The 24,921-nt window shown below is 39.7% G+C and overlaps 1 protein-coding gene across 1 annotated transcript in view; it reads left to right on the top strand.

Annotated features, from left to right (window-relative positions):
• DOCK5 (dedicator of cytokinesis 5) overlaps window positions 1-24,921 on the top strand; it is a 186,050-nt gene that overhangs the window by 91,815 nt on the left and 69,314 nt on the right. The window contains exons 11-18 of the mRNA XM_033134262.1: window positions 2,167-2,239; window positions 5,786-5,928; window positions 8,143-8,268; window positions 12,741-12,865; window positions 14,532-14,630; window positions 15,915-15,987; window positions 19,631-19,734; window positions 20,743-20,926. Coding sequence (XP_032990153.1) covers window positions 2,167-2,239; window positions 5,786-5,928; window positions 8,143-8,268; window positions 12,741-12,865; window positions 14,532-14,630; window positions 15,915-15,987; window positions 19,631-19,734; window positions 20,743-20,926 — 927 coding nt within the window. The remainder of the gene's footprint in view (window positions 1-2,166; window positions 2,240-5,785; window positions 5,929-8,142; window positions 8,269-12,740; window positions 12,866-14,531; window positions 14,631-15,914; window positions 15,988-19,630; window positions 19,735-20,742; window positions 20,927-24,921) is intronic.

Genomic DNA, 24,921 nt, shown 5'->3' with positions numbered 1-24,921 from the left:
CAGTAAAAAAAAAAAAAAATTAAAAGGAAATTGGGAGGGAGGGAGACCCAGAGATGGTGTGAGATGAATCTGGTTGCAATGCTAGTATCAGACACACAGCAGTTGCTGCCCGGGACTGCCAGTTATCTTTTGGGGCTCTGTCCGCACCTGGCCCCCATTTCCTTGGTTTCTTCCTCAGTGCCCAGCACTGCGTCTTGCACACGGCAGGCCCTCGGTAACGCCCCGTTGTGACTATTGGAAGGTCCTCCCTGCCCGCTTTCTCTTATCGGTTATTGATTTTAGTCAAGTAAAATTCTCGCGGGAAAGTGGTTTGCCTTTGTAGGAAATTGACTCTTGAAAGGCAATCTTGTGGTTGTAACTGCTTTCAAAGAGGGGCCTTGGCTTAAATCAAACCCCACAAGCTTCCAAGAGGTCTTTCCTTTTCCTCTGTAGTTTGTTACATTGAGGAAATATATTTTTGGTCTTACACTGACGTTTTGGTCATGACGTAGTTTTGAAAGCCATCAGGGAAATGTCATAATTCTGCTCCTGGAACAAGGGCCCGGAAAATGCACACTTTCAGGGTTCTGTGGATAGGGAGGCATCCCCTGTACCCCACGAAACAGCCCTTGCACAGCCCTTCACTGCACCTGCTGCTCAAGGGTCTCCAGCCTCTGACTGCACCGGACAGCGTCACTTCCTCATAGCGAATTCCAAATGAACTCTCGGTAAAAGCAAGAGCCCTGGCCCAAGACTATTGAGCCGTGTACTGACAATCTACTGATGTAAAGATTTAAGGCATATTCGAGGTCATTGTCATTCAAATGGGCCAAAGAGATCGGAAGAACATCAAGCTGGAAGCTTTTGATCACTTTTCTCTTTCAAGGTGTGTGTGTGTGTGTGTGTGTGTGTGTGTGTGTGTGTGTGTGTTCAGGGCACTGAGTGTGGTGGGAAAGGAAAGGAGAGCACTTTGCTCTGAGCCTTGATGCCAAACATCAGCAGAGGGTAGGCATCACTAGGTGCGGCCCTGACACATGAGCTGCCTATTTTGGGGGGGAGGTGAAAAAGGGAGTCAAGTAGAAGTTTTGCAGGGTTTGTTTGTACAATTTTTGCAGGGTTCTGTTAAGGCCTGACAACAAGTTGATGTCATGCCCTGCTTTCTACAGCCTCCTTTCACCAACATTATTATTTCCTAAGCCTGATATGCTATTGTCGTGTGGGTTACTTCGAGAAGGCATTTCCTTCCTTATCCTTAGTTTTTCATATGAGAATTGTCTTGTATCTCAGTATTTCTTTTAATCTCCAAACTGGTTGTCTGGGGAGTGGACTGTTAGCATGTGTTTTATGGCCACACTGTCATTTATTAACCAAGGGATCGCCTCTTTTCCATGGGTCCTGCCTAATTTCAGCAGCTGGAGAGCGGCTCACTTACTAATTCTATAGACAGCAGGGCATAGATTACATGATTTGACCCTGTAATCACTTTGGGGTTCATACCCTGGCTTGAACACTTAAAACTTCTGACCTAGGGCAAGTTACTTATCTTTGCTGTGCTCAGGTTCCTCGTCTTTGAAAGTAGAGCTAATGAGAATATCTATATAAATAAGATGATCTGTGCAGTAGGCTCAGAACAGTGCTGTATTAATTGGTCTTCTTGTGTATGAAGAAGCCAATCTCTATATGATCTTTAAGTCTGTGCTGCTCGTGCCCTAGTTTCCTTTCGTTTATGTGGAAACCAGGTGAGTAAATATGAAATTGAAGAGACAGCTGACCACTTCACATTTTGAGTTTCTCTCCCAGTCTTTCATTCTATTGACACTCTTGCAAAAAAAAAAGAAAAGAAAAGAAAAATGTTTTCTCTGTGTCTTTGAATGTAGGCCCACTAAAAGGTAAAGGAAATCTGGGCTGAGATTTCTCAAGAATTGAGCAACTCGGTCCTGTGGACTTTTGAAAAGGGGGTGGTCTGCAGGGTTACCTGAGAAAAATCTAAGCCCTACAGGAGCTCCTAAGGAATTGCTCTTCTGCTGGGCTGGTACACTGGGAAACCTCATTGGCAAAGAAAGAAATATCCCCTCGTGGTATGTTTCTTCCCCCAGGGTTCTATGTTGATGATAGTGTAATTCTCCATAGTAACCCACTGAGGCCTGAAGCAATTACTTGCTTTAATTAAGTTTATCTTTTTCCTAGTGATGGATATTACTGATATCATACGTGGGAAGGTAGATGATGAAGAAAAGCAGCATTTTATTCCTGTTCAGCAGTAAGTACTTTGGCATTTATCCTGAATGACTTGAGACCTGTTAGCTCCTGGAATGGTGTGTGAACACAGAACCAGGTGCTGGGAACCGTTTGCTCAGCTGGAGAAGGAAAGCCTCTCTAGCTGGAAGATTGTCAGAGAGGAGCTGACCAAGAGTTTATTCGAAGTCCTTTTTGTTGGGCTCCAATTTAAGTGCGTAAAGCAAACTTTCCTGGTTCTACAAAATGACGAAAGGAATATAAGGGACAAATCAATGTCTGCACTAGAAACAGAGAATGGGGGCCATTTAAGTGTCGGAAATGCCAAAGGATATCTGTACTTTGGCACATAGACTTAGTATCTCGGAAGACAAAGAATCATGCAGGATAGCACAGGGCTGCTCAAACTGTCACAGGCGTATGAATCACCTGGGACCTTGTTAGAATGCCAGACGTCATCCAGTAGGTCTGGAGTGTGTGTCTAACAAGCTCCCAGGTGATGCTGTTGCTGTTAGTCTGGGGACCCCCCTTGGAGTAGCAAGGGTTCAGGAGGTGTGAGGGTGCAGGCTGTCTAATCTGGGTTCCTGCAAGGGGTGGGAAAGCCAGCCTGAGAGGACAGGCAAGGATTCCCTGACGAGTCCTACCAGAGCAGGTCCCCACACTGAGCTCAGGAGCTGGAGCCTGCGTGGGCCCCTGGAGGGCTGTTGGTGAGCACATTGGTCCTCGTGCCTCTGAAGAAGTATCTGTGTGAACATCAGGACTGGCTCTAGCAGCCTTGCTCCACTTAACTGGTGCACAGGTGGTGGTGGCCTAGGTGAGGCCGGGGATTTTCCTGGAACTGACTCCTAACAGATGAGTCTTATCAGTGACAGAAGGTGATCGTCACAGTAGATCAATATGGCCATCTGAGAATTCCAGAAACCAGCCCAAGGATATTTGAGTTAATATATTTGTTAATAATAAATAATATGATTATGTTATATTAAATGTATGGTACATAATTTTAATAATCAGTGGAGAAAGATAAACTATGCCAAAAAATTGTTTGAGAAGATGAGCTAACCATTTGCTAATCCTTAGAACCTTGTCTTACACCATTATCAATTCCTGATGGTTACATGTACACATGTAAGAGCCAAAATCTTACCAGACCATAGGAAAACAGAAGTTTTACCAATAGTGATGCTTTGGGAGGCCTTCCGAGTCAGACACCAAAGATTTGACTAAAAAAGAAAAATTGATAGGTTTGGCCACACAAAAATTGTAAACAGCTTACACATACAAAAAATTTAATAAAGTCTGCAATGTGTATGAAAACAGATGAGTATTCCTAATATGTAAAGAATTAATAATGGTTCATAAGGTCATAAGAAGGAAATACATGCACAGAAAGAAATGGCTTAAAAATTCATTGAGAATCAATGAAGTGTAAATTAAACAATGAGGTTTAGTTTGGGGCTTGACCAAGTTTTAAAAATATGTAAGATATACAGTGCTTGGTGGATATAAGGAAATATATAGTACTTATAGGAATATAAATTGTTACAACACATTAAAATTCTTAAAATTTAGATATTTCTGAGAATATACTTCATAATTAATAGTGATTTTTTTTTCTGTTGGTGTTAACTATACGTGGTTTTGCCCCTCTTTTTGTTTAACCCTGTTTTCTATTTTTTTCTAAAATAAATATATATAACATTATTTAAAATATAAAAACCTTTATCTTTCAATTTAAAGTCCAGCACCTTTGGACCAGTTTCTAAATATAATGGTACAAATAGCTCATGCTAAGTACTATTCCCTCCTTCATCCAGAGGTTGCTATTAGTAATTTTTAAAATACGCATTTAGCTAGTATCCTACCACCTATATACTGATGCTCCAAGAACATGGAGAGGTAAATATTTTATGTAGTTTACTGCTAATATGAATTATGAGGAAACTTTCAAATTCATGAATGCTGTTCCCCATATAAATATATGCATATTTATTTAAGTATATTAAATACAATATATTAAATTTAATAAATGTTATCATATTAAAATATACCATAATTTTATACCAATATGTTAAATTAAATGTATTAATAAGTATATTAGTATGCCTCATATAAATAGTAATGAATAAATATTGGGTGTATAAAATATATAGAATAAATGAATATATATTTAAATATATAAAAAGATATTATATTTATAAGTATAAATAACTCATATCGATGAATGTTATATATATGTAAAATATATAATTATTATATGTGTGTCGTGTATATATACATATATACATAATAAGAGTAGCATTTGTGGATGTAAAACTTATTCTCCACGTATAATGTTATGCATGTATCTAAAATAAACAGCATTATTGATATGAAAGTTATCTCAAATGTATTTGTTTCATCTGGGAGGTGGGTTTCTTTCTTTGCTTCTGTGCCTCCCTGATGCTTTTCTGCACCAGCTCTCATTTAGCAGTCATGGAGAAGCAGCGTGCCCAGTCCCCACTGTGTAATAATGCATGCTTTGAGTCTCAAAGAGGAGCCCAGCCCTAATTTGATTACCACTCACTGTGCGGCCAGCAGCCACTGTAAAGCTTTCAAGATGCAAATCGCAGTCTCTGGCATTTAACTCCTAAGATTTATGGCAGATGCTCTCAGAACTTACCTCAAAAGCTGGATAGTGTATTGCAGGAGAAGAGTTTTATATATGTATTCTGCGAGTCCATCTAAGAGAGAGAGTCATTTGAAAACAACAATTCAGATGATCGCAAGCCCACTTTTCAGTAACATTGTCAGGACACTGACCTGAACACTGCAGAGAAAGCTGGCCTGCATAGTGGACAAGAGAACAAAACCACCGTCGGGAAGACTGGAGACCATTGTGCGGTACCAGGCTGATGCGTAGTTACTGATAACGCTTGAGCTGTCAGGAGAATGGGGGGCTGTGTTTGGTTCTTTGATCACCCTTTCTGAGCCTCAGCCTGATGTGATTGTTGAAGTGAAGCTTGTTTGCTGGTGCCTGTGCCACTGCAGCCCGAAATACAGTTTAGCATCACATGGGATTCTAAGGGCACCGTCCAAAAGCCTCTGCATACATACTGCTCTTGAAAATTGAGTGTTGGCGCTAGACGGGGGCCTTCAAGGCATAGGATCAGGCCCATTTCCTTACAGACAAGGACACTGAGGCCCAGAGAGGAGACTCGCAGAGCTCACTGCCAAGTAGAACCACAACTAGAGACCAGGTCCCCTGCCCCTTCCATGACAGCAGCCTCTCGCATTCATAAAGAGCATCAAGTGTAGCTTCTGATTTCAGTTGTTAACGTTTGGCCGTCAGTTTTGTTTGTTCTTGTTTTTTTCTTTTTTTCCCCCTTTGCCTGAAGTCCTTTGCAAGATGAATTTGGTGTCTAAAATAGGCACCCAATGGAAAAATAAAGGAGAGACAGAAAGAGTCCTCTAGTTAGGTGTGTTTAGTGTTGATATTTCCAAACCATTCCCATAGGACCCACCACTATCTGAGACTGTGCTACAGAGTTGTCCTCTTTTTGTCCTAACCTCTCACTTCTGACTTTCCCAGAATTGCCATGGAAACCTATATCCGGCAGAGGCAGCTAATCATGTCGCCTCTGATAACATCCCATGTGATTGGGGAGAATGAGCCACTCACTTCAGTCTTGAATAAAGTGATAGCAGCGAAGGAAGTGAACCACAAAGGGCAAGGTACACAGCTATGTACTCAGCTGGGAGGGGAACTTGGGCGGGATGGGGGAGGTGGCATTCAGAGCTGGGTCCTTGGACTCCTGCCCCTTCATTGTCTTTCTCTGGAATAAAACAGACCCTGCTGGGGATTGCCCAACTCAGCTTTCTGCTGAGGGCATTTCATACTAAAGAGCACTGACTTGGATCACAGCTGTACTTTGTAAATTCTATGGGACAAATTTTTATCCCATGAGTCTTTCCTCATTTTGGTCTACCCTACAATTCTTGACTCTACGTAAAGGCATAAAGACAGAGAATTTTGAGGCTAATTATGTTTCACCCTCTGAATATGTTTATCCCACTACATTTTCTAAAATTGAGAGGAATGAGACCAAAGTAATACAAATGAATATATATTAATATATAATAATGGGCTATGTATCAAAACGTTTTTAGTACCTCCATATAGTGTTCTGAAGACACAGTTTTAACTAAGAGAAGGTCTGCTTGTTGAAACTGCATTTTAAATTCAAGTAACAAGGGAAACTGGTTCAAAATTTTTAATTCAAATACCAAGAGGATGATGATTTTTGGATAATTTTGAAGATTGAATCACTTTTTTTATTTTAGCACCCTGTAACTATCTTCCAAAGTGGAGGCAATCAGAAAGCACATTATTTTCAGCATATTTAGTTTCCATGTATTTCCAGTTATCCTGAGTGGGAAAGACGTGTGAGGAATCATTAAAGAGTCAAAACAAATAACTAAATATGTTTCTGTATATTCTTCTTATACTATAATTTGTTAGAGTGGAAAAACCTTATACAATGAATTGCTCTCTATGTGAATAATTTCTTTTAACAAAACTAAAAATATATCATTTCTTGCTGCTTAACAAAACAAAGCACTTTTCAAATGTTTTTGTGCTCTTCATAAATATTCTTTGTGGCTTCATACTATTCCATTGCTTGGATTTAAGTAAATGAAATGCCCTATGAAATAGTTAGTGTTCTCTAATTTTTCACCATTATAAACTTAAATAACTTTGTTAAGACTATATACATGCAGCTTTTTTTCTATATTTAGAACTGCCTCCCTACAAAGTTCCCAGAAGTAGGGTTTCTGGGTCAAATGATGGGAACAAGCTTAAACCTAGAAAAATACATATTGCCAGTTTGCTTTCCATAGATTTCTACCACTGGGCACTAATTACCATCTTGCCCAATTTGCAAAAACTGATATTTCAAAACCTTTACCTGTTTGAAAGGTGAAAAGTAAACTTCCATAGTTGTCTTACATTTTAAAAAAACTACTTGATGGTGAATTATCTGGCCTTCATATGTACTTATGAATTGTCGAAAGTTTTCCTTCTCAGTTTTTATGAGCGCTTTGTATAATGAAGATAACCTGTCTTGTTTAGGACACATGTTTTCAATTTTTGGTTTGCCAAATATTTATTAACTTCTGTACTTCCTTGTGGGTTGTCTAGTCACATCCTATTTACTTGTGAGGATCTTAATGTTTTCTGCTAATGAGTACAAATTTATAATTTCTTTTAACTATTTCACCATTTTGTAGTATGCCTTTTGCTTTTATACAGATATCAATACTTTCAGTTTGTATACAGATAATCCTTTTGCTTTTGTGATTTCATTTGTTTCTCTACTTAGAAAAATGGTTCATGCTCAGAGATTTCATTACTATACATTTATTTTTTCTTTTCATTTCCTGTTTTTTTTTATTTACTTTGTTTCATATTAGGAATTTATTTTAATGAAAACGTGAGGTGAGAGATTAGGTCGATTCTGTTCTAAATAGCAAGAAAATTATCCCACCACATTTATAAAGTTGTTTCTTTTTTCATGGTTTGTTATTCCTCTTTCGTTAAATTGTCATATAGTACAGTACTTAATCTCGTGTTCACTGATATATATAAATATATTTACTACTACAATCACACATTACGAAAGCTTTACAGCATTTTGGTGTCGGATGGGAGCTATCTTACTCTTTCTTTCCCCAAAGTGCACATCTATCACAGCTCTGTCAAACTCTTGAAGAAGTCCTGTGGTGATTTTGATGGGATTGTCGTTAAAGTTATAAGTGAACTCAGGGAGAATTTTCATCTTTTTAATATGGTATCTGCATAGCAACACAACACATTTTTCTCAGTGTTTGCGTGTGTGTTTGTAGCTCATACAGAGAACTAACAGTTTACCTTTTATTTCTTTAAAGGACTTTGGGTGTCCTTGAAGCTATTACCAGGTGACCTCGCGCAGGTTCAGAAGAATTTTTCACACTTGGTGGATAGATCGACAGCAATTGCCCGAAAAATGGGCTTTCCTGAAATAATACTTCCAGGTAAACACTTTGCTGGATTCTGTTCTGCTTCTTCTAGGACTGCCTTCCATGAAGCAGTTACTTCTAACAGGTCATGAAACAACATGGATCTATATATTTAGTTATCTGCAGTCAGTAATATCAAGATAGTGGGAGATCCAAACAGGGTTGCAGTGCCTTGAAAATCTACCCAGTGTGCAAGCCCAAGATAACGCTTTTACACGTAACTCAATGTTTCTGTTCACGCTCTCTTCCTCTGTGTTCTGCATCAGCCCCTCTGAAATGCTTCCCTAGACCTTCATCAAGTAGAGCTAATGATGGCACAGGCTCTCCACCCTGAGAATAATCTGCTTCGTTTGCATGTACCTTTTCTCACGATGATATCACCAGCATCGTGAGCTCCTTACCAGGAAACTCGAGCAAGATACCTGCTCAGTTCAGTCCCAGCTGGACCCCCTGCTCCAGTTGTTTCAGCTCCAGCTTTCCCCAGACATGTGGGGACAAGAAGGCAAACACTCTGCAGATTCTTCCTTCAGTTTCATCTTGCTTGCCACCACATGTTGGTGATCGGCATATGTGTTCTCTTGAATTCACTGATTTAACCCATTTAATTTCTTAATCTTTATAGCAGTAGAATGAAATCATTCCCTCAGGGAACTTTATGTGACATATGTATGTGTTATAAAAAGTATACGTGTTATAAATAAATAATAAAATGTGAATATATTATATGTTCTATGGACAGATAGAATATATAAATAAATCTTTGGCATGTTGGGAAAATTCTAGAAAATGAAGCTATCTATCACAGAAATACAGGTGCTTTTAAAGTAATACAAGATCTTATTCTTCCTTTGAGAGATTAAAGAACAGTAATAATTTGTTGCTGCACCTATTGTCTGCATAAGTAGGTATTAAAAGAATATTTGTGGAATGAATGAACAAAAGAGCTATAAAATAGGAATTAACTATCCTCATGAAAGAATAGTTAATCTTCATCTGCCTTCCAGAGCCATTTCACCCTAATACATATTCATCAATATTCTGGGAAAATATTTTGTCTTCTTGTTTAAAAAACAACTATTCATGATATTCCTATAACTGAAGGCAGTTTTATTGCTACAACAAGACAGACATCTGAAAAAATAAAGTAGAGAAGTTTATTTCTTTGGACAAAGGGAATTTATCTTTGAAATCTGGCTGGAAAGATTCTGTGTATCAGTAGGACTGCCAGGGATATAACAGACTTTAAAAATCATCTAAACTGATGGTTCCCAAATGCTAATCTTGGATCAGCTAATCAGGATCACCTGGGAAACATTAAAGTACAGATTTCCAGAGTTTTCCAGAAACTCTGATTCAGTTTGTAAGACCAGGGCTCCCCAGGTGATTGGCCAGGTTTGAGAAATATAGATCTAGACCAAATCCCTCACCTCATAGGTCCTTCTCAACGCCATTCAAACAAGCTCCAGATGTGTCTTAATCTCTTCTCTCTACTCCACTTTCTTCCCTAGCTAAGGCGTTCTTTCTTCCTGCCCTCATTTTCTCAGCTAGATTCTCAGAAGCGATTATATACTCTTGTTTTCATACCTGCTAGTCACCCTCCCACTGCTCCAGAATGGCTGTCCCCAGAGTCACCAAAGATTGCAATACCACTAAGTCCAACGGATAGTTTTTAGCCTAATGATTATGTCTGGTCTTTCAGCAACACGTGACACTGTTGATCATTCCCTTCTTGAAACATTCCCCGCTCATCATCAGTGACCGCACACTCTTTTCCTTTTCTTCATTCCTTTATGTGAGGACTCCCCTAGGCCTCCTCTGTCACCTTATCACCTTCTGCCTCACCGTTAAATGTTAGAGTTCCTCCATAGTTGGTCCTTATACCCTGTATTAGTTTGCTAGGCCTGCCATAAAAGACCACAGACTGGGAGGCCTAAACAACCGAAGTTTATGTCCCAAGAGTTCTGGGCGCTGAAAGTCCAAGTTCAATGTGCGAGCAGGTTTGGTTTCCTTGGAGGCCTCGCTCCTTGGCTTGCAGATGGCCACCTTCTCCCTGTGTCCTCACGTGGTCACCCCTTGGTCTGTGTGTTATCTGTGTCCTAATCTCTTCTTAGAAGGACACCAGTCGTACTGGATTAGGGCCCAACATATGACTTCGTTTTCCCTTAATCACCTCCTTAAAGGGCCTATCTCCAAATACAGTCACACTTTGAGGTCCTGAGGGTTAGGACATCAACTGAAGAATGAAGGGGGCACAATTCAGCTCATACCAGGCCCCTTTTGCTTCTGACTTATATTCTCTCCCTCGCTGATCTCATCTTCTCCCTTTGCCTCTGTATGTTAGTTGCCTTCAAATCCCTATCTCCCACCCCAGGACCCCTTCTCTGAACTCCATTACCATAGATCCAACTAGTTCCTGTCCTAGGACTTTAGCAGGTACTGTTCTCACCCCTGATCACTCTTCTCCTCTCTTTAATTGGGTAATTCTTACTCAGAATCCCCATTTGGGACTCGTAACCCTGTGCATCTACACTCAGCTCTTCTGCTGTGTTTTATCCAAGAGAATGGCACCCCCATCCATCCAGTTGCACACACAAGAAGCCTGAAAGTCACCCTTGACCCCTCCCTGTCCTTTGTACCTCTCACAACATTTGTGGATAAGACCTGCCAGTTTTATCTTTGAAAGGCCTCTCAACACATCCCCTCTCTCCATCTCTGTTGCCACGACCTGAGTTGTAGCTACTGTCATCTCTTCCCTGGGCAACCACCATGTTGCATCCTAACTGGTTTCCCTGTTTCTGTTCTTTTTTGCCTTGTATCCTCTTCTCCACACTATAGCATAAGTAATCTTTTATGATTTTGTCCACTTCTCCCTCCTGACAACATTTTGTTGACTTCTGTTTATGTATAGGATGAAGATATAAATTCTTAACTTGGCCTACAAGCCTCAGGGAGACTTGTCTCTTGTCTGTCTCTGTAGCTTCATCTCATACCAGATCCCCCCTTACTGTGAACACTTCCATCGTATGTCTACTACCTCTGGGCCTTTGCATGTGCTGCTCTCGCTCCTTCTTACTTTCATCCCTCCAGTATCAGGTCAAAGGAAAGATTCCCACACCCTCCAGTCAAGGTTGGGACCTAGTGTGGTGCTTTCACAGAGCCTGGCCTGTTCCTCCATTTGTAATGCTGCATTTCATCATGTGGTTATCTGATCAGGCTTCTCTTCCCCGCCAGACTGTAAGCTGTATGTGGCTCACCATCGTCTCCCAAACATATAGCACAGTGCTTGGCACAGAGTAGGTGCTGAGTTTTTAAAATGAAAATTATCTCATCCGATTGTACCATCACTTATTCAAAGAGCCATCAATGGTTGGAAATTGAGGCTGTTACCAAGTTTTCACTTTCATAAAAAAAATCACAATGAATATCATTATGGATAATCATTGCCCACATTTTTAATACTTTGGGACAAATATTACCAATAAAGTTGCTGTGTCAGTTAAAGCTTTTGACACAAACTGTCAACTTCTCCATTGACAATGAGTATGTCAATTAAGATTTCAAACTGTAATATGTAAATAAGCCCCTTTTTCTTCATCCTCACTAATGGTGAGCAATATCTTAAATTTTTTTTCTAGTCAAATAAATGATGAAAATCATGTATTCTAAGCATGCACCCCAATTTTTTTGTAATGCTATAAGGTTTTATTTCACATTAGGAGGCAGTTTAATACAATACAGAATTTGGAGTTATTTTTAAAATACTGAGTCTTCCCATCCGAGAACTTGGTATGCCTTTTATGCCTTCCAGGTGTCATTTATGTATCTCCATTAAAAATTTTTATGTATCTACATTAAAAATTTTTCTTCACTATCGAGGGCTACACATTTATTAATTCATTCATTTTTAAAATTTTGTACTGGTTAACCAAAAAATATGACAAGCAGAAAATCTTCTTATATCAGTAAAAACAATAAGCTGATTTAAATAAACATGAAGTGTTCAATGGGCTTTAAGAAACAGTGTCTGTCTCATCAGGTTGTTATATGAATTGAATAAGTTATTGCGTATAAGACACTTTGAAAACAGCACATAACAAACAGCACATTAGCCTTCATTATTTTCAAACGTGTTCAAGTATCACACTCTTCAAGCAAGGCATCACTAAAAAACAAAATCTGCCACTATGACCTAATAAAATATATTGTGTACTTATTATTAGACAGCAATTAATAAATGGAACAAAGGATTACGGTTGAAAAGAGTTCATTTCTTAAAAAACTACACTTCAAAAACACTGGTATGTACGGAAAGGTAAAATGAGGTAAGCGGAAGAGAACAATACACATAAAAACTGTTGTATGACTCGTTCACTATAAAGTCAGATCTGGCGATTCATATATTCACTTATAGTTTATCTTGTTAACATCTTGAAAATTAAATGTGACTTCTCTCAGCACCACTCACAGGATGGGTTGTCATGTTGCAGGAGATGTTCGGAATGATATTTATGTCACCCTGATTCATGGAGAGTTTGACAAAGGGAAAAAGAAGACGCCGAAGAATGTGGAGGTGACCATGTCTGTGTACGATGAGGAGGGCAACACCTTGGAGGTATGTACACACCGCGGCCCAGAAATCCTGCTGCTGTCACACACTTCTTTACAACAACGAGGGACTTTTGGCCTGATGTTAGTTGCTTTCCACCTGAAGGTGCATTTAGTTTTTTTATACGGAAAAAATATGAAGCCTGTTAAATTTGTGATTAGTAATTGCCAGTTTTACTAATATACTCATTGAGACTCTTATTTTCATATTTCTCCGATGCTGAGAAATATTTCATGCCACTAATGATTTCATGTGTATGCTTCTGATGCAGAGGTGTTTTATTATTTTCAAATTATGTAGCCACTTGGAAGCCCTTTAAGGTCCTCTGGGGCTTGAACGAAGTGGCATTGAAAGGCAGATTTCCTCCACCTGGGTGAGCAGAGCCAGAGGAGACATGCCGATTAGAGAGCTGTTAAACTGGAAGTTTCTTGGTTAGAGGTCACCTACCATTACTCGATAGTTTTAGTAATCAGGACACTGCAGCCCAAAAAGGTTAAGTTGTTTTCTCTGGGAAACACAAGTATTTGTGGTAGAGCTAGGAATGGATCCGGGTATTCTGACTTTCAGTCCAGAGTTCCACCATCTGTCGCAGCATTCTGTCCATATGGAGAAGGAGTGAGTCTTGATTCTGACCTCAGAGAGGATAGGCAGGAGGCTTTCATTGTCTCAGCTGACATCTGGCTCCTCTGTATGAGCCATAGTTAACCTGCCTTAGAATCCACAAATCAAGCTCTCAGTTCACTCAGCTCACTGACTGCCTCCTTCCCAAGGCAGTGAAGGGCAAAGCTTTGTCATTTCCCCATCACTTTCATAGATATGAAAATCTTTGAAGGAAACATATCCAAACAGTCGACTAAGTCAAAGTCGTGTTCTGTATTGGAGGGACAAGGAATAAAGACAGTGGAAATGTAATGGCTGTATGCGATGTCAGAGGGGTAGTAGATAGTGGGAGAGGGCTTATCACTGTGTGAGGGATATAAATGATAAATGTCTAACTAGTCCATTATTTTGTACACCTGAAACTAATAAAAAAAATTTAAAAAAAAGGCTGTGAGCCATGGTATGGGGTTGAATTATTTGTGCTATTGATAGAGCCCTGAATCCTATAAGTTGAAATACACGTCTTCTCCTGATTGGTCAGTTTACAGCTTTGCTAAGTAGCTGGGAAGTAACCCCACTGAGGCCTGGCTCTGCCCTAAGTGATTCGTTGCTAGGAAAAGACATAGCCCTAAGTTTCTGCAAACATGCTGTACTTATATACCGGGTCCTTAAAGCAGAGTGTAGACAGGGCCTCACACACTGGTGCATCTGCTCATGTGCATAGGTCCTGGCCACCCTCACTGGGTTTCTGTTCCCTGACACAGAAAAGAAGAAGACAGAAAGGAGCATGTGTCACTGGGGAGGGACAAGAGACTAAAAGTTGCAGCAAAGAGGAGTGTTAGGATAGCACTGGGTCCCTAAGCAACTACCACACTTAGACCCTCAAATATAGTGGTAGAAACGCATTCTTACTCTACTCTTCACCCTGCAGATACAATCAGCTTATGGGGAACAGTGTCGGGAATGTGGGGGCGTGGGGATGGAGGGCAGAGGGCTCTTGCTTGGTGTGTAGGATATTCTTATTGTTCTAGATAATAACATGCCCTCCTAATTTTTGTTTTTCCATCCAAAGAAAGCAATTCACCCCGGTGCTGGATACGACGGCATTTCAGAGTACAAATCAGTAGTCTATTATCAAGTCAAGCAGCCCTGTTGGTATGAGACTGTCAAGGTGAGAATGCACCGTTTGTAACCCCAGTCACATAGTAAGCCTTGTTTAGATTCCTTTCTTCGTTTTACCCACAAATTGTTCCTACTTTACCCTGAAGTTTTAACAGGTTTGCCTATGATGTGCAACAAGAAATGAATTGGTAATTATAATTCCATATGCACATATTTGTATTTTAAGAAACTCGGAATTCTTAAATAACATTCTCCTTCATAAATTGTAGAAATTTGATGTAAACAGGTTGCCAAGATGGTCCAAAACCAAGTGGAAATTTTCACACCCTGCAAGCAGTTGCCTAACATTTTTTTCTTTCTTGGCCTCTAACCAAGTTTTCTGGGCCTCCTTTTGATTTAAATATGGATATAACAAGTTCCAAACTGCTTTTCCGATCACTCATCTCACATGAGCCTCTCAATAGCCCTGGGACTAAACCAGTCAATGTTGTAAGGCCCGTTCTGATTAGGTGGCTGAGACTCAAAGAAGTTGAGTGACTTCCGAGATTCTATAGCTGTTTAGTGTCAGAGTCTAAATTGCAGCCCACTGTTTCCGAATCCCAGGCTCCATCAGCTCTTTCTGATTGTCAAAGTCTTATGAGCTCTCCATAGAAACCTCAGAAAATAAAAATGTGCATTGCTATCTCAATTCAAAACTACTTTCCCCAATTTTGTATACTTCATACATTTTGAATGACGCTGTTTACACAAAGGTATATCGTGCTTTTAAAAACGACTTATCTTGAAGCATTAAAAAGGTCTTCAGAAACGTAATTTTAGATACTCTCATAGTAGTCCATTATATAATCATGCCAGGATTTATTTAACTATTGGCCACAAATTCTCTGCTCTTTCCAATGTCTCATGCCTCTGTGTTCCCTGCCCCCCCCTATTTACATAAGCCTCAGAAAGGGTTCTTGTCCCCAGTATGTATCTTTTCTTTCTATTATAGACCCTAATTATTGCAATACAAATATATGCCCTGCAGTCTAAAAAGTCCTACATAGACCTCAAAGTATTGATCTTTTCCTTCTAAGCATTTCCTGTTTCGTCCTTGAGAAAATCCTGGAAACTTGTAGCATCTCCATTCTCAGCATCTATCACACACAGCTTCTCCTGAGGTTCTTTGGCTTGGAAATAGCTACATCTCCTTTGAATGAAACCTGCCAAATCTCACTCTGTTGCAGTTAGTGCTGTGAGAAGACGTTAAAAATGAGCCTAATTCTATAAAATGAGCTATGAGTATAAAATACTGTGCATATCTATAAACTATTAATTTCGTCTTATTATGCAGGTATCCATTGCTATAGAAGAGGTTGCTCGCTGCCACATAAGGTTTACCTTCCGACACCGATCATCGCAGGAATGTAAGTATTTGGAGGTTCACAACATTTCCATCAAAAACGTATTTACTCTTGTTTGACAGTGCTTTTGTGGGTTTGGAGAACAAGATATTTGGAAACTAGATACTTGGCTTCTTTATTTCAGAATTCATCGGTGCTAAGGAAGTCAGAAAAAAAAAATGATTTTTTCTGGGCTTTCAAGATCTGTGTTATCATTCTGTATCAGAATTTCCCTCCAGCTGTGTTCTGTGAATACCGAAGGTCTATAAGATACTAATAGATGCTCTATGACAAAGTTGAATAGGAATAGGAAATGCTGCACGAAGTGCGATCACAAAATACGATGAATGTTTAAACTTTAAAAAATGTGTTACAGTAGAAGACACATTGCCATTAATCCCTCTCAAAATATCCCCCCTTGCTTTGAACACACTTATCCCATCGTTCTTGCCACTTTCTGAAGCAGTTCTGGAAGTCCTCTTTCATGAGTATCTTTTTTTCCCTTCAAGTTTATTGAGGTGACAATTGTTAGCAAAGTTACATAGATTTAAGGTGTACAATTCTGTAGTACATCATCTATATATATCACATTGTTTGATCACCACTCAGAGTCAGTTCTCCTTCCATCACCATATATTTGATCCGTTTTTTACCCTCATCTGCTACCCCTCTCCCCACTTACCCGCTGGTAACCACTAAACTATTGTCTGTGTCTATGAGTTTTGTTTCTTCATTTGTTTTTCTTGTTTTTTTGTTGTTTTCAGTTTTATATATCACATATCAGTGAAATCATATGGTTCTCTACTTTTTCTGTCTGATTTACTTTGCTTAGCATAATAATCTCAAGATCCATCCATATTGTCGCAAATAGCACTGTTATCTTTTCTTATGGCAGAATAGTATTCCATTGTGTTTATATACCATGACTTCTTTATTCAATCATCTATCGAAGGACATTTTGTGAGTGTCTTTAGTTGCACTGTCACGGCTGCCTTGATGTCCTGAATTGACTCAAAATGTTTACCTTTCATGGTCATTTTGAGTTTGGGGAAGAGCCAGAAGTTGCAGTGTGCCAGATCTGGTGAATAAGATGGATGAGGACACATCGTAATGTTTTTATTTGACAGAAATTGCCATACCAGAAGTGATGTATGACCCTGAACCTTTCTGTTGTGATCACAAAATACGGTAAATGCAGCTGCCAAATGCCATCCAAGAGAAAGGCAGGGATCTTTGATATGGGCAGCTGTGTGTTGAACCTTAGGAACAGTGTGTAACAAGTTTCAACTTGTTCGGTGCAGTCGGTGTGAGCTACGGTTGAGAGAAGGTGTGTTTTAAAGTGTGCTGTAAATCATCCTCCATCATGACAACGCTCTGTATTACACATTGCTTCTGGTACGGCAATTTCTGTCAAATAAAAACATTGTGGTGTGTCCTCATCCACCTTATTCACCGGATCTGTACCTTGCGACTTCTGGCTCTTCCCCAAAGTCAAAATGATCCAGGACATGGAGACAACCACGACAGCACAACTAACGACACTCACGAAAGAGGACTTCCAGAACTGGCTTCAGAAACTGGCAAGAATGATGGGATACGTGTGTTCAAAGCCAGGGGTAGTATTTGAGGGGGATTAATGGCAATGTGTCTTTTACTGTAATAATTTTTTTTTTTATTTAAACATTCACCATATTGTTTGATCACACCTCGTATGTTTATCTCCCTCTTAGACATTCACAGTGTATGAATCCATATTGCTGAGACATCCATATTGCTGAGAAGTCCTGCAGCCAGAAAACTATTTAATCTGAAACTGTTTAATCTGTTGTTGCCCAGAATTACTATTTTCCTCATGCAAGAACTATTTCAAGTCTTCGATTACAGCTTGTAAAAAAGTGTGAACGGAGAAAAATGATGGTTTTCGGGTCACAAAATTTCTGCAAGTGTCTTGTTCTCATTCAGCACTTCATAAAAATGCCATTCTTGCTTCCCAACTGAATATATTGGACCCATCTACATATCAGATTGCAGGCCAGGCCCTAGGTATATGATAGTAAATGGGACAGGGCCCCTGCTCTGAAGAGTCTCTGGTCTAGTTAGGAAGATGAGCAAGAAACCATATGATTAGGTTCAGAACAGTGTGATATGTGTGACAGCAGCAGAATTGTAAGGGAGCACGGAGTACAATTCCTAACTCTGTCTGGGGATTGAGGCTGAGATTTCCTACATCTTATCTGAGACTTGATGGTGAGTCGAAGTTAACCCAGTGAAAGATGACAGTGGAGAAATGTGTTTGAAAACCAAAGTGAGCTCAATAGGGCTGAAGTGGGAACAGGGGGAGCAGTCATAACATTAGGATGAACCACATGAAATTGCGCTTTTGTAGATCAATATCAAATAGTCAAATATCAGTTCTAATAATATCAGTATTATGGTTCTACATAATACTAAGCTAGCATTTTCCAAGCCTTATTAGTTTGTACCAGGCACCAAGTGAAACTTTATGTATACACGATTTGTTTACATTCACAGTAATCTGATGAAGTACATACTACTTTTATCCACATTTATACATAAAGAAACTGAGGCAGAGGAAGATGAGATACTTGGCCAAGTTCACATTGTTAGTAAATGATAGAATCTGATTGACATCTCTGTTGTCTGATTATAGGCAGGCTGAAGCCAGATCATGAACGATGAAAGTTATTTTGAACCATGTTATGGAGGAGCCATTAAAGGGTGTTTTATGGGTGGTGGTTTGGTATGTTTATAACAGCTTTATTCATAATACCCTTCTATTGGACATAGCCCAGATGGTCATCTAAAGGAGAATGGATAAACAAATTGTAGTGTAATCATACAGTGGATTACTGCTCAGCCCGTCTGGGGACACATGAGTTACAGCAGACCTTAGAGTTGTACCTATAGTGAGAACAGGTCATAAGTTACCACCTCCATCAACGTCTAAGTGGGGTACATGGGGAACTCAGAGGCCATACCTAAAGACCAGGAGGGGGGTGCTGTGTTTCTTTGAGTGGCTGGACCTTCCTCCCCAAATGCCACAGAGCACACACGTCCACTTCTGGTACACGAGCTAATATCTTGGAAGGAAGAGGAGAGTAGAAACCTCATGAATGTATTTTGTTGATATACAGAGTAGTTGACCTGGTTAGATTTGATTTTGGAAATCTCCCTCTGGCTACAGTGTAGAGAAAGTAATGGGTGGATAAGGACTGGAGACAGAGAAACTGGTGAGAAAGATCAAGGGAAAGATGAGGGTGGCCTGGACTTGGGTGGGAACAGAAGGAATGGGCCGAAAAGGCACAGGTTTCAGAGGTATTCAGCATATGGAGCTGACATGGGCGCTGCATTGGTGTCAACACCCACATTTCTGATGTATAGAATCGGGTGGTTGCTGGCCTCATTCATTTGCCAATGTAGGGAGAGGAGCATATGGGGAGTACCAGAAGATTTAAGTTTGGGAAACATTTCCTTTAAGAAGCCTGTGACACACCCAGCACACACGACTTATTGTAGCGTGCTGAGCTGTGTTGATTATAGCATGATTAAACAACACCCCCCAAAGCAAAATGTGAAATCAGTTATCATAGCCATCACTTCCTGATATCGTTCTGCACTGCTCAGACACATATTTCTGTCTTTTCAGCCAGAGATAAATCGGAGCGAGCATTTGGGGTGGCCTTCGTGAAACTGATGAACCCGGATGGCACCACCCTGCAGGATGGGAGGCACGATCTGGTGGTTTATAAGGTGGTGCAAACAGAATGAGGCTCAGAAAACGGCTGGGGAAATATTTGCTCTCTCTAAAATTGGTTCTTAAGGTTCCTTTCAGATTTATGTGTAAAAAAACATTAGAAACTTGTCCAGAGCTATGTGTGTTTATCCCTTAAAGTCTAGAAACACAGTGGACTATGTCGCAGCAGCTGCTTGGTCTCCCACCCCCTTTCTGGAAAGAGCGAGTTGCATTATTATTTGGTCTCCCTCTCCTGCAAATGGCATTGCCTGGTGGTGAACAGTCAAGGGCTGCCTTCTTGCCTTCTGCTCTTTGTGTCATCCTGCATGGAACACAGACAGTTGCACTGTTGGGCTTGGTTAGAGTGTGGTGGGCGTAGTAGGATGTGGTTTTCCTATCAGCAAGAGCCAGGCACCATTTCTCTGCTATCGGGCTTCGTTTCTTTCCGTGACAGTTTTGTCCTCCTTCTTCCCTCTAACTGCGACAGAGCCATCACCTCTACTGAGATTTTTAGAGTAGAAAGTAGATGCTGGAAGATCTCATTTATCCAACAGTATCACAGAGTTCGTAACTTTTTTGAGATGCATCTATCTGATCTGATTGTCCTTAATAGCTATTAGTTCACAAATAGTTTTGAAGGCATAGCGAGCTGTTTTTCCCCCACAAGCTATTTCTTCCCCATGAACCCAGCCAACCCAATGACATATGATTGTGACCATTTAGAGGTTTAAGAAAATGAAATCCAACCTTATTCTTTAATATGTATTTATTTATTGCAGAGACCTAGGATATTCCTAAGTCTAGTTCACAACTTACTCCATTTTCATTCAATGTTGAAATCATTTCCGGGCTCCAACTCTGGGAAGGTATTACAGTGTCTCAGAGTTGGAAGGGATCTACGTCTGATTTGATGAAATCCCATTTCTTGTGCTGGAAACGCACTGTGTTGCTGATCGATACTATTTTTATTTGCATGTAAGAGGTTTTGCCCATCCTTTGGTGTTCCTAACATGCTTCCTTTTCAGGGTGACAACAAGAAAATGGAAGATGCTAAGTTCTACCTGACCCTACCTGGAACCAAGCTAGAGATGGAAGAGAAAGAGCTCCAAGCACCCAAAACCCTGGCCAACTTGACTCCAACCAAGGATAGCACAAAAGACAGCTTTCAGATTGCCACCCTCATTTGCTCCACAAAGCTCACCCAGAACGGTAAGTGTGGTGACCGCAGTGACACCAGCATGAGTTTTCTGCTTGGTCCTCCTGGGCTCCTTTGTTAGACTTGGGGTTACATCTTCGGAGGTAGGAGGATGAGCACTTTGGATTCTGCTCCGTATTCTTCATATGATGGTCTGGGTGGTACTGACCCAGCTCCTTCTGAGGTTTTGTTGTCCATTTTTCAAACAGGATGAAAAGCATTTTGCTATTTTTTTAATATTGGAAAACCTATAAATGTATTCATTAACAGGGGCTGTAAAATTAGAAAGTCTTAGGTTTCCTTCCTTCAGCAGCAAAGAACTCTAATAACATGCCCTGTAACAATATATGATATATTGATATATGTAACAAGAGATGTTGGTAATAAGGTGGAGGACACTGGTGGAGAATGACAGTCTCCTGCCCAAGCAGGTATGGCAAAGAGCAGGGAAGGTTTCCTATTAGAGTTCCGTCTATCCCCATGTAGTCTCCTCTGTCTCATGTTTTCCCTGAGCACTCAGGGCTTTTCCATAATATCAGCTGAATAGTTCCGATGGGCTTTATTTTGTTCCTCCTTGAAATCTCTCACATCAGTTTTAAGTTCTCTGGTGTATATCATGGCATTTGATAGCTAATAACAGCATCTTATTCATTTAACCTATGTAACATGGAAGGAGTCTTACTGGACAAAGTGATCCTGGAATCAGCTGCTCAGGAGACTTGCCTTAGAAATTCTACGGCCCCCGTGCTATGTAGCAGATGAGTCCCTTTGGCCTCTGAGAAGATTTGGGTGAGGTACCTGGCAGGGGCGCTGCCTTAGGGAAGTACTAAGATAGACAAAACAGTGGAGATATAAGGTACACTCAGAGATCAGATGTTGGTTATCTTTAGAAGGGGTCAGTATTGTTTGTTTGGATGACTCATGGTTGGCTAGAGAACATGGGTAGTATTTCAACTTGGACAAGTGGCTAGACTCAACAGAGTGAAGTTCGGGGCTGATCCATTGGGAAAGTAAAAGCACATTCACCAAAAACTAAGCCAGAAAAAGGCAAAACTGGAGACGATATAAAGCTATTTAGTTGCAAAGGACTCTGTGGGAAACAGGGAGGGATGAATAGGCAGAGCACAGGGGATTTTTAGAGCAGTAAAAACTGTACTGTATGATACTATAGTGGATACATGGATACATATCATTATACATTTGTCAAAACCCACAAAATGTACTACACAGAATGAACCCTAAACTATGGACTTGAGTTAATAAACCATGTCAATTGTAACAAATTTACCACACCGATGTAAGATGTTACCAGAGGAAACTGAAGATCAGTGAAGTGATATGTGGAAACTATACTTTCTACTTAATTTGTGAACCTCAAAGTGCTCAAAAATAAATAAATAAATAAACAAACAAAAAAACAGATGAATTCTATTAATTAAGAATAAAACAAAAATTTGAGTCAGGAAACATTCTGAGCTTCACAGAAGACATGACAAACTTGTTATCAGTGACATAACCCTTTTTAGAGGAAAAGTAAATGTAATGAACTGGTGAAATGGTACAATAGTTATGGAAGATGATTTAGAAAGTGTATCAAAGATGTAACATGTATTCAGACCCTTTGACCCAGTAATTTGACCCCTAGAAATTGAACACGACTAAACAATGAGAGATGTGCACAAAGATTAACATAAGAATGTTTCACTATTACTAATCGGAGAATGGAAACAATCTAAATGTGCAGTTTAAATGATATAATGTAGTTAAATGATAAAATATATGCAGCTGCCAAATATATTTCAAAACATAATCCATGACAGCCCAAAATTTTAACACTATATAGACTATAATCCCAGTTTTGTTTAAATATATGAGGACAAGTTGGGGCCAGTTGCCTGGGTTCAAATTCCAGCTCTTCCACTTACTAGCTCTTTCATCTTGGGCAAGTCTCTTGATCTCTCTGTGACTTGGTTTCCTCTTTAAAATGGGAGTAAGAATAGTATGTATTTCAGAGAATGAAGTAAATTAAAATAAGTGATAGCAAAGCAACAGTGTCTAGCCTATTGTAAAGACTATATGAGTATTATCTATTGTCATTATATCATTATTATTATGTGTACATACAAAAGGACTAAAAGGAATAACTTCAAAAGTTTGGATAGTTCTTATTTTCTATATTCTTTTGGTATTTTCCAAATTTTTAACTATGAAATGTCAAAATGTTATTTAATAGGCACTATAAAGCAGTAATGTACTGTTGGGACTATCAAGGGATATTCAAGAGAGACAGCATTTATCAAACAGTAGATTATCCTTCCCAGAGATGACAGTTCAAAGAACATAAGTAAGTTAAAAACTTGAAAATTAACTTCTAATGCAAAGCAAAAGGAATTTCTGTAAGAGATAACCGTATTGTTATATTGCTTATCATCTCCAAGTCAGAAAGTTAGGAAGTTGATTGATAGGTAGCAGTACTCAACTTAAACACTTGATTTGCTGATATCTGCATCACCTATCTTCTAAATATTCTACACCTGTGCTGTCCTGCTAATGACAACCACTAGCCACCTTGTGAAATTTGTGAAATTTAAATTAATTAAAATTAAGTGAAGTTGCAAATTCAGTTCCTTAGTTTCATTAGTCTCATTTCCGGTGCTCAGTAGTTTCCCGTGGCTGGTCACTTCTGTGGTGGGCATCACAGATAGGAAATGTTCTTGTCATCGCAGAAAGTTCCATCGGGTGGAACTGTACTTCTTCCTGTGTTGTCATCGTATTCCTAGTATTTAGATCTCAAAAATATGCAACATACATACATACATACATACATACATAAATGTCTTAAACAACATCCTCTCCCAAAGAAGGTTTAAGTAGGCAAACACATCTAACCCAGAGTGGGGTGATCTGCTGTCAGCGTGGACAGAGATAGGAAGAGGGACCACATGTGGGAAAGCTGAGAACAGCAGGACGTCATGAGCATCTGAGAAAACAGGGCCCGCCTAGGGACAGATAATAACTGTGGGTTCGCTTTATTCTAATGTGATGGAAATGATAAAGAACCAATGTAATTGATTCTGAGGAATAAGAAGCTGGAGACTATTAATTAATAAGCCTTCAGACTCTGAGGGCATTTCCCGATCAAGAGGGTAGCCATTCTCCGTTCACACAGAGGCCGTGATCAAAGGCTTTTCTCCTTAGCCTTAAGAGGGCTATTCAGACTCAAAAGGTGAAAAGCCACTGGCTCTTGTTACAGACAGAGCTTGTGGACTCTTTATTTATTTTATTAATTTTTTTCAAAACTGGAACAGACCAATTTATATGGGATCATTTGTTGCGGGGCCCGCATGGACGGTGAGGATAGATTTGTTGTTCCAGGAAAAGGACAGGGGAGTTCAAGTTCCTGCAAATGTGGGGCCCTGTGCCAGGTCATTCATGGTCATCCTATACCCTAGCACACCAAGACTCCAGTATTGCCATTATTAACCTCACTTTACTGATCAGAAAATTGAGGTAAAATATTGGGGGTGCCAAAATAATGTATACAAGTGGACGCTTTGGTCAACGTTGCTGAAGCAGTAGTTCACTGTAATCAGAAGTGTCTGGACGTTGATGGTAACCACTTTGAGCACCTCTTGTAATTGCAGAAGTCCAACGTGACTTGTATTCATCTTTTGTTATCGGTATATATCAAGTATTACAATTTTAATACAGCTTTCCTTTCTTAAATTGTGTATACATTTTGTTGGCACCTTCTGTGTTTTGCCTAAGCTCACGAGTGATGATCTTGTCCCTGAAAATAGATACATAATTACAAAGCATATGTTTTTTCTTTGTCTTTCTTTTCTTATTAAAATGTTAGGGTGCCTAATCCATTCTCAAAGGTATTCACTACCCTCAATTTGGGGATTGTCATTCAGAGTATCCTGAATTCTTACACACTTCTGATGGGTATATAAATTGGGACAACTTTGGGTAACGGTTGGGCAATATCTAATGGGACTGAAGATGA

This window comes from Rhinolophus ferrumequinum, chromosome 18, assembly GCF_004115265.2.
Source record: "Rhinolophus ferrumequinum isolate MPI-CBG mRhiFer1 chromosome 18, mRhiFer1_v1.p, whole genome shotgun sequence".
Classification (NCBI taxonomy): Eukaryota; Metazoa; Chordata; class Mammalia; order Chiroptera; family Rhinolophidae; genus Rhinolophus; species Rhinolophus ferrumequinum.
The sequence above is the reverse complement of the archived record's forward strand: the minus strand, read 5'-3'. Positions and strand labels throughout refer to the sequence as shown.